The sequence below is a fragment of the Acyrthosiphon pisum genome, chromosome A3 (genome assembly GCF_005508785.2).
Source record: "Acyrthosiphon pisum isolate AL4f chromosome A3, pea_aphid_22Mar2018_4r6ur, whole genome shotgun sequence".
Lineage (NCBI taxonomy): Eukaryota > Metazoa > Arthropoda > Insecta > Hemiptera > Aphididae > Acyrthosiphon > Acyrthosiphon pisum.
In genome coordinates, this window is record NC_042496.1 from 2032495 (window position 1) to 2042927 (window position 10433).

The window sequence follows — 10433 nt, forward strand, 5'->3', positions numbered from 1 at the left end:
TACAAGTAAATTCATTTAACACATGGGATAATACAATTGAAAATGAAGAAGATATGTGTAACAATATACTAGATGTTCATTTGTCATCAACAAATATTAACAGTATTCTCATGGATCCGCATAATACATCTGCAGTAGCTTATGTCACAGGATGGGCATGCAGTAAACTTGAACATCTTGAATGCATCAAACAATTGGCAGCAAAAAACAAAAGTAACACTGCTGTATTCAACCCATGTACTACTTTCATTGAAATGAAAGAATATGAAAATAGTGATTTGCTGTACCCATTTGATTCAACAATTGATTTTTGTAAAAGAATGACTTGTTTATTTAAAGAAAATATTCAAAAAATGCTATTGGAATCAAAAACTAATGTAAGAAGTAAAATGATTAAATTGATTCAGACCGTATGTATCAGGACAATAAATATATTATGTAGTATATGTAAACTTGAATTCATCAAAAAATTTATAAATGTTTTAATTAACAGTTATATAAAAAAACTGTAATAATAATATGGCTCACTAGTCACTATAAAATTAAAACAGCAAACAAAAAGTTTAAAAAAATTACACATTTATAAGAATAAATATTGATTTTATATTATTAGTATAATACTTATTCGCTATTATGTATTTATATATTTTATTTAAAAGTAATTTATTGTTATATATGCAAAATATTGTAAATATATAATAAAGTTTGAAAGTGCATTAAATTATTTATATATTATATTATACTATTATAGTATTATTTTAATATTATTAACAAGGTTTGTTAAAGTTTTAAATATTATCAAATACTATAATTCATTTATAGTATTTGATATTATGTTATTCTTATTAAAAATAAGTTTTGTTAAAATAATTTTATATTAGATATTTTTAAGACTGTTTAAGAATGATATATTATAATATTTAATTTATAGTGTCCGTCTATCAATGAACAAAAATAATAATAATAATAAGGGGCAAAGGTAGGCCACTAATAGTGAAACTGAGGGCATTAGTTTTCGCCACATTATCATTGACTTTCTCGTATTATCATATTTTATAGTATTTGATTGTGTCTGTAGCTCTCCCCTCTACACTAAAAAATGTGCGTTCATTGTTGAACATTATATTATATAATAAATATTTATGTACGTTAATAATTAATAACTGCCTTGGTTCATGATCTTCATCCAAACGACCAAACCCATCGACCAACACATTAAAAGATAAAACATGGCGCAGTCTCGAGGATTATTATAAAGGACACCATTTGATTCAGTAAGTGTAACAATAATAATAAAGCATGGAGTTCAGCCCACCAAAAGAGATGTCTTTTGTCGATAACATTTCTGAACAATGGAACGAATGGTATCAACAGTTCAACATTTTTCTAATAGCATCGGGTAAAGCTAATGAAACTGATGAGAGTAAAATTAATATCCTATTAAATCATATTGGCACACAAGGTATTGAAATATATAACAATTTTAAGAAACCTAAAAAGTCCACTGATATTACATACGATAATGTCGTTAAGTGGTTCAGTGATTATTGTGAACCTAGAAAAAATATAATTTTTCAAAGGTATAAATTCAGTAGTTGTGTTCAAAAAGAAGGGCAAACATTTGACAATTTTGTGACAGAACTGAAGACATTGTCATCGTTATGTGAATTTAAAGAAGAAGATAATATGATACGTGACCGGATTGTATTTGGAATCAAAGATGCAGAAACCAAAAACAAGTTGCTGAACTTGGATAACTTAACACTGGAAAAAGCAGAAACGTTATGCAGAACCAGAGAAGTAAAGGGCAAGGAAATACAAGAAATGACAATGGATTTGGCAAATATTCTTTATATGGACAGAGAACAGAAGATAGGGACAAAAAATAAAGGTGGTAAGTTTATGAATAATAGTAATAAAATGTTGTTAAAAAGAAAATTAATACCTAATAACTTTAATAGAGATAATAAAATGTATAAGACAACAGAAAGTTATGATTGTAAAAAGTGTGGTACAAATCATAAACCAAGAAGTTGCCCAGCTTTTGGTAAAGAATGTAGAGTATGTAATAAATTAAACCATTATGAGATAGGTTGTAAAAATGAAAACAAAAAAGTGTTTAAGACATCTGTAACGCATGAGATAACTAATAATGATGAAAATGCATTTGATGAGTTTTCTATGAATGAAATAACCGAGGAAATAACTGAACAGGTATGCAATATAGAGGCTAATCAAAAAAGTTGGATCGAAGAAATTAAGATTGGGAAAATGTGGCTGAAATTTAAGCTTGATACGGGAAGTGATATAAATATTTTACCATATAACAACTTTATTAAGATAAAACCACAACCAAAATTAACTAATTCTAAGTACAACATTGAGGCTTATGGCAGGTTTAAAATTAATTCTATAGGCTCGTGTGTAATTAACTGCTTTTTAAAAAAAATTAATCGGAACTGCTCATTGGAATTTTTAGTGGTTAAAATTGAAAATAATAATTTATGTCAAATATTAGGTCTACCAACTTGTGACAAAATTTAATGATTTTAAATTAAAAGATTAAATGAGATAGAGGTTGACACTAAAAATAACTGGATTAGTAAGAACATGGATGTGTTCACAGGGTTGGGTTAATTTCCTAAATTGTACAATTTAGAATTGGTAGATAATTTTCAACCTAAAATTGTTCCTTATCGTAGAGTACCAATAGCAGTTAAGGACAGATATGAATCAAAATTAAAGTCATTAATTGATCAGGGAGTGGTGGATTATATAAATAGACCAACGGACTGGACAAATCATGTGGTAGTTATAGAAAAACCCAACAAAACCTTAAGAATTTGTTTAGATCCACAACACTTAAACAGGAACATAAAGGATGAACAATTTCCAATACCAACCTTAAATGAAATTGTACCAAAGCTTAAAAATAAAAAGTTTTTTTACGGTTCTTGACTTAAAAGATGGATTTTGGCAAATTGGATTAACTGAGTCAAGCAGTAATCTATGTTCTTTAGCAAGTCCTTTAGGAACTTTAAAATTTAAAAATTACCAATTGGGTTAAAAATAGCACCATCAGTTTTTCAAAGATACAATACTAAATACTTTGGTGATATTAAAGGTCTTATAATATCGAGTATAATATAATGATTTTATAATCGCAGCTGATATATAAATGTATATCTATTAAATTGCTTATTAACCTCGTTATTAACTATGTAATCCCAAAGAAGGGAGATGTTGTATTTGTTGTAAATTGATATGAAAAATTGTATTATTAAATTTAAATTTAATAATTATTTTAGGTCAAGTCCATGTGCCTACACATGTTTCACAAAGACAGCAAGCTGTAAGTATATTTATACAATTAAATATATAGTACATATAACAATTTTATTAAATAATAATAATTATAGGTATTGCATTATTTTATTAGTAAATTAATAGTTTTTACTTTATAAATTATCATTTATAATTATAATCATGAAACAATGTCTACAAAATGGGATATAGGTAGTTAAACAATATTAAATTGTAGAAAGTAATGAAATATCATAAAAAAGTTATACATGTATAATGTGTATAACTACTTATTTATTTATTTATATAATAAAATTTATGTTACTTATGAGGAAATCACACCTAACCTAACCTTAGTCTTACAATGTACATAAAAGAAAATTTGTCTTCAGTAGAACAAACTATGTGTTGTTTGCTTTAATATTATAATAAACTTATTATAAAACTGAATGGTATAAAAACTTTATCTGTGTGTGTGTGTTTAAAATTTAAATCCGTTTTTAGTTTCTAAGCAAAGTAATTTTATTAGTTTTGTGATGATGCTTTTTTTTTTACTTTTTTAAGACTAAATAAATGTTTCTATCATCAACTTCTAGCCAAGTTTCAGGTAGCAAATTGTAATAGTTCTTTCTGGTGCAAGGAGGGAAAAATCCGAGGAAAAATCAGATATTTCTCAGTAATTTTAATGGTAAAATATGTATTAATAATTGAATTTCTATTGCCTTTATTACTAATATCATTAATATATGATTTATCTTTAGTAGAAATATAATTATGTAATACAATGTTTAGTGATGCTGGCAGACATTTTTGCAATTTTAAAATAATAAATCGCTTGATAAATTATATAATAATAATTATTATGTTATTTCACACAATGTTACTAGTTGTTATTAGCTTATAAGTCAATTCCAATGGATCTTAAAATGTTGTTTATAGGTTTTGTAGTGTAAATACCTTTCAATTAATCTAAAATTTTTTGAAAGTTACTTTGTATATTTAATAATAATAATGTAGTCAATGTAGACACATAAAGTATTACTAAGATATTTAAGTTGGAAAAAAAAATATTTTGTATTGCTCGAGAAGGTGGTGACAGACAAAAAAAAACCATGATTGTAAAATTAATACATTCAATTCTACGCTCAAAATCTATAACTGGTTCAACTGAATAAAAATTAACTGTTGTAGGTTTTAAGATACAGAAACATGGAAACTTCTCTTAATAATAAATGAAAAGAGATTTTGATGTATAACTTTTAATTATTTAAATCTTTAAGTGCATGAAATAATACAAGTTTTTAATTAAAAATATATATATTTAAGGTTTATTGACAGTAAGAAACTAACGAAAGAGTATTTTTTCTTTATTGTTCAATTAACATGACTGGGAATATGATGTGTTTGAATATGGAATATCCCTGTTTAACATTGGTGTTATGCTAAATAGCTTTTTTTTTGTTTGTGGTATTTTATGGTGTTAGAAAATTCACTGACCTAACAGTCTACTCCCTTTAGATATCCGCCATTCAAACAATAATTAAGCCCTTTACACTGTTTCTTAATAATTAAAAAAAAAGATAATTTAAATACCCATCAAAAAATTTAGTTATTTGCAACAATAATATAAATTAAATGTATCATATGATTGCTTTACATTTATTTTTATCTGAGTGTATCAATTATAGTTTTTATAATATTAATAAGTTGGGCTAGTAATTGTCTGAATATGGTAATTAATAGAGATAATAAGTATTTGTCTTACCTTAGTATTAACAATTTTTTACTCAAATTATTTGTATTCTGGTTGAATTTATACAAATAAATTCTAATTTCATTAATATTTAAAATAAAATATATTTAATTGATCTCACTACTATTTTTGCAGGAGTTAATACAAAACATATTTGTGTTAGTGCATTATGATTATTCCAAACTAATTTTTGTTATGTATATTAATGCTTGCTTTTTGTGCTCAGCTACCCCACCATATAAGACCAAATGCACCATGTAATTTACCAAGAGGACCCTTCCAGTATTTTCGATGTAAATTACTGATTTGGTAAAAAAAAAGTTATTTTTAATCTTAATATTTTCCTTCTATTTAATAAAATTGTTTGACTTACATAAGTCCTTAGCTTAAACAATTCGATAAACCATTTATGTTATGTATAATATATTATTTCATCGTTTAATTTTTATTATTTTATGATAGAATATAGTTTTACTAAATATGTATTTAAAAGGTATTATAATACATTCCATCAACTAAAATATCTAAATATATATATTGGAAAAGAATAAATCCACTTAAATTAACTCTACTGTGTTTAATTTGATTTTAAGTCTCAAATCTGAGTTTAGAGGCATAAGTATTTGGTGCTACCAATAGTACATTTTTTTGTTTTTGTTTGAACACAAATTAAATTAAATGTTTTTGAAACAAATAAGGTACTTAATGAATTTATGATAAAATCCAGATTTTGTATTTAATTTTATGTTTAATGTTTTATTGTAATTGATGTTATTCCCTAGCTTTATAGCTATTAACGTTTAAAATAATTTTACTCAACATGCTTTATTAATAATTTAGTTGCATTATACTTGATAATGATACTGATAGTTTATTATACTAACATAAATTAAAAAAGGTATTATTTTTGCAGTTGTTTTGGACTAAATTTGTATTTATCTTGGTGTTGGAATTGAATAATATACATTTATTAATCCCTATTAAAAATTGATTATAATGTTAGTCGATAATAATAATCACAATTTAGTTGTATACAATTATTTTTTGGTCAGAATTATGTTCAAGCAAAACATCAGTTGGAACTATTAACTTAAGAATTAGGATGACTCAACATTTGGTTGAATGTAAATAATATTAATTTTGAGACATTTTTATAGGTATATTTACCTAGAATTGTGGCTTACCAAGGAACCAGTAACCACCCAGCTTATTATCCATTTGGTCCACATCAGGTATTTATTTTCTAGTGTAAATCTTATAAAAATTAATTATTTGGCACATATTTTTTTTATTATTCATTAAAATCTGATAATATTATTAATAAATACAAACTATTTGGTTATTGTTGTATTCATTAAATTGTGTTTACAATATTTAATATTGACAAATTTATGGATCACAAAAATCATATGATTTCTTTTGTTGATATTTAAGATCCAATTACATTTTAATAAAATATTATATTATTTTCTTTTAGGCTTCACAGAAATCCGTAATAATGCCATATGTAAACTACCCTACCAATCAACAAGGTAGTTATAATCTAGTTATTCTATTTCCAATTACATAAATATTATTTTAATACTTATTATATCTTTTAAAATATCTATTTAATTTTATTTATTTAATTGGTTCAGATAAAATTAATTTCTTACTTGTTATAACTTTAATATTGTGGGAAGTGTTACTGCTGCAAAAATATAGTTTTATTTGTGAAAGTTATTATTGCATACATATTTTTTTATTAATCAAACATTAGCAGTCTGCTGTATAGTAGATTTCTAATGTATCTCTATACTCTGTTCAGCGAGAGAGCACGCTAATTCTGCGTCACCAGGCTATCGAAACCGGTTCCCCAATGGCAGGGTGTTGCGCGGGGGAACCAGTTTTCGTCGGTGCGCGGCGTGGTATCTCGCTGAACAGAGTATTGTCACTGTAATGGATGCATTGAATTTGAAGCTTTGCTTATAATAAAAACGATTCTGAGTGGAGACTGTCAACCTATATTCCCAAGCATATTTTATTTTATATTTATGTTACTATTAGCAATGATTATGAATACTAGATCGCTCACTGCGGTACGAAATAATCTACTCTAAATTTACTAGTGATCCTGGTGTTATTATCCAGAACTGACTGAGCGGCCAGTTTATAAGATATACAGCCCAGTCAGTTATGGATAAGTACAGGATACTAGTAAATTTAGTGTAGCATATTGTGTACCGCAGAGAGCAATCTATAGTATTCATAATCAATGCTATTAGTAATTAGAGACTGACATGCTGCCTCTATTTCTAAGGATATTTATTGATTAACCAATATATTCATGGTTCCACTCAGACTAAAATACATATACAATCTTAAGTATTCTATTTTAAAGACATTATTATATTCCTTGCTTTTACTTATTGTAATTGTGATACTGTTAAATTTTGAATTTCTATAGTTTTATTTAGTGTCTCGACTTTCAGGTATGTTTTATTCCCAATCTACAAGACCAATACAGATGACTAATCTACCACAGGGGCCACAGAATCCTCCTGTAGCTAATATGAGTAATGCTCAAAATTCCCATGGACAATCTCTCATTGTGCAGTCTCAACCAATGGATATGGCCCCTAATACACAACCTTTGCAACAAGTATCACAGCAACCATCAACTACTCCAATGCAAATCACTGAAGCTTCTTCTCGACCTGCTAAGAAAAAAACTCTTATTAAAATAATTGATCCTAATACAGGCCGTGATATTTACTTGAATAATTCATTACAAGGACCACCAGTAAGATAATTATTCATCTTAATTATAATTTTAAATGTATAAATTGTTTACATTTTATTAAATGTGTATACCTGGTTTATTATTAGAATGCCGATGAATTGGAAAAGATGAAAGTTCAAAGCCAATTCCAAAGTCATGTACAAAGTGCTTTCAAAAAAGATGACACTAAATTATCTGATAATAATTCGGTATTCTTCTTTTTAATGTATATTATCAACAATTTGAGTTGCTTGGGTCTTGTTATTTTTTTTTACCTTTTAGTTTATGGTTCAATGTTTAGTACTTATTTATATATTTATGTAATAAAATATATGTTACTTTTGAGGAAATCGCACCAGCATGAGTTGCCTTAATCTTACAAATGTACAATATAGAAAATTTATCTTCAGCAGAACCAACTATGTGCTGTTTGCTTTAATTTTATGTTGAACTGTTCCTATAACCATAAAACTTTATCCATACATATTTAACAACAATGTTGACATTTTTAAACTAACAACAATATCATTGTCATTTGTTCTGTATACATAAATTATATTTTTTTTACAGGATATTAACATATTAAAAGTTCGATCAATTTTGAATAAAATAACTCCTGACAATATACCTTCAATAACTGAGCATTTAAAGGCATTGCCAATTGACACTATTGAACGTCTTGAGAAAACAATTGATTTAGTTTTTGAAAAGGTAATACAAAAACAATACACTTTTTTGGTTGTATGGTTCTATCTTATTGGAAGTATAAAACAATTGTCTTATAACTAAAATTTAATATTTAATTGATGGATTAATTATTTTATTACAAAAATAGCTTTCTTTTTGTATACAAATACCAAAACTGTGTTAAATGTTTGTTCATTGAATTAATTTTTGTAACAATGATTGATCAATTTTCTATATAATGGTATTTTGGTTTTTTAAATTTAAGTAGAAGTAAGTACATAATTACAAATGCAAAGAATATTTTGGTTCATTGATCATTATTATTATTATGCTCTTCATAAGTGCTATATTTTTAAGTTATTCACATTAATGAACATAATTCTTTTTTGTTAAATTTCAGGCAATAGAAGAACATTTGTTTGCACCTTGTTCAATTTTATGTTCAGCTATGCAATTTATACAAGTTAGTACTAAAGATGGCAAAACCGCATCTTTTAAAAAGTTAATAATAAATAAATGTCAAAGTTTATTTGAATTAGACAAGGCCCGAGTAATGGATTCAGCTAAGAAACTCACTGAAATCAATCTGTGTAAAGATCTGGTAATTTTGATAACATATAAATATGTTAAAGTAGAATAATTGTTCATTTGATATGATTATAATTGTTAGGAAAAGAAAAAAGAACTTCAACTTGAATTTGAAGAAAATGAGAGAAAACGCAAACAATCTGTAGGAAATTGCCGGTAATTAATAATAAACAGGAAGTGAAGATCAAGTTACTTTATTTTTTATTTTATTTTATCAGATTTATGGGTGAATTATTTGCACAAAAAATTCTTACTCCAAGTAGTATGTTGTATTGCATTGTGAGTTTGGTCACTAAACATGATGAAGAATCACTCGAGTGTTTATGCATTTTATTAAAGACAGTTGGAAAAAAATTAGAACAAGTAAATTTACAGCTTATTTGTTTAATAAAGTGAATTAGAAATTATAGTTTTAACTTTTTTTTCAATTTTTCAATAAGAAATGTAAGCCAAATGTATTTATTAGGTTGATTATCCATTCAAGATAATTTAATATTTTACATTTTGATTAAGCCTAACGACGATGAATACTATTAATATTTAAATTTATCACTTAAATAATTGTAATTTCAAGAAACATAAATTTTAAAGTAGAAGCATAATGGTTGTTTTGTCTTCATGAAGTTCAGGCAACCAATTTTAAGTTAGATTTAATATTATAATTATTTTCTCATTACAAAACTTAAAGGTAAAAACCTCATGTTGGTTTTTATACTATTTTAATTTTTAAGCAAGTTGAGAATGTAGAATATTATAATTTGAAAATTAAATTATTGTAAATAACCAAATTACATGGGAAATATTCTTACTTCTAATATTATCTTATTATAATATATTATTATATATTCTATTGTTTCAGTCATACGATTTAAATGATACTTTTGATAAACTAACAGCTTTAACATCCAGTGACATGAAATCCAAGATTTCATCTAGAATGAAATTCATGATACAGGATGTCATCTATTTACGTAGGCATAAATGGATATCTGAAAAACAAGATCATCTTCAAGGTGGTGGATATAAAAGTTGTCGTATGTATATTAAATTTGTATAAATAAACAAGTAGATAACAGGACTAATATAATATTTAAAAACTAATTTTATTTTATAGTTTTTTTTTTTAACGGTTTTTAAATGAATTATTTTGCGAAATCCTCCCACTCAAAATATTATTAAATGTTTATTATTTACTCACTATGATAAAAACACATTTTAAAGTCATAAAAGTTTATTTTTTATAATCTTTTACTTGTGAAATTACATTATTGGCTAATATAATAGTTAACATTGAAATGTTCTTTTTAGCTGGAAATGAGAATAAGTGGAATGTTGTTCAAA

General features: G+C 25.6%; 1 protein-coding gene across 3 annotated transcripts in view; it reads left to right on the plus strand.

Moving 5' to 3' along the window:
* Positions 1-1072: 1072 nt before the first annotated feature.
* LOC100160940 overlaps positions 1073-10433 on the plus strand; it is a 13767-nt gene continuing 4406 nt past the window's right edge. The window contains exons 1-11 of one of the 3 annotated variants that reach the window (XM_016805562.2): positions 1073-1891; positions 3309-3352; positions 6214-6288; positions 6534-6588; positions 7513-7838; positions 7925-8026; positions 8388-8528; positions 8905-9105; positions 9175-9248; positions 9311-9455; positions 9952-10126. In XM_016805562.2, coding sequence (XP_016661051.1) covers positions 1300-1891; positions 3309-3352; positions 6214-6288; positions 6534-6588; positions 7513-7838; positions 7925-8026; positions 8388-8528; positions 8905-9105; positions 9175-9248; positions 9311-9455; positions 9952-10126 — 1930 coding nt within the window. In that variant the 5' untranslated portion in view covers positions 1073-1299. Of the gene's footprint in view, positions 1895-3308; positions 3353-6213; positions 6289-6533; positions 6589-7512; positions 7839-7924; positions 8027-8387; positions 8529-8904; positions 9106-9174; positions 9249-9310; positions 9456-9951; positions 10127-10433 lie in introns of all 3 variants that reach the window. The other 2 variants (XM_008186235.3, XM_001948637.5) reach the window with 2 other exon arrangements.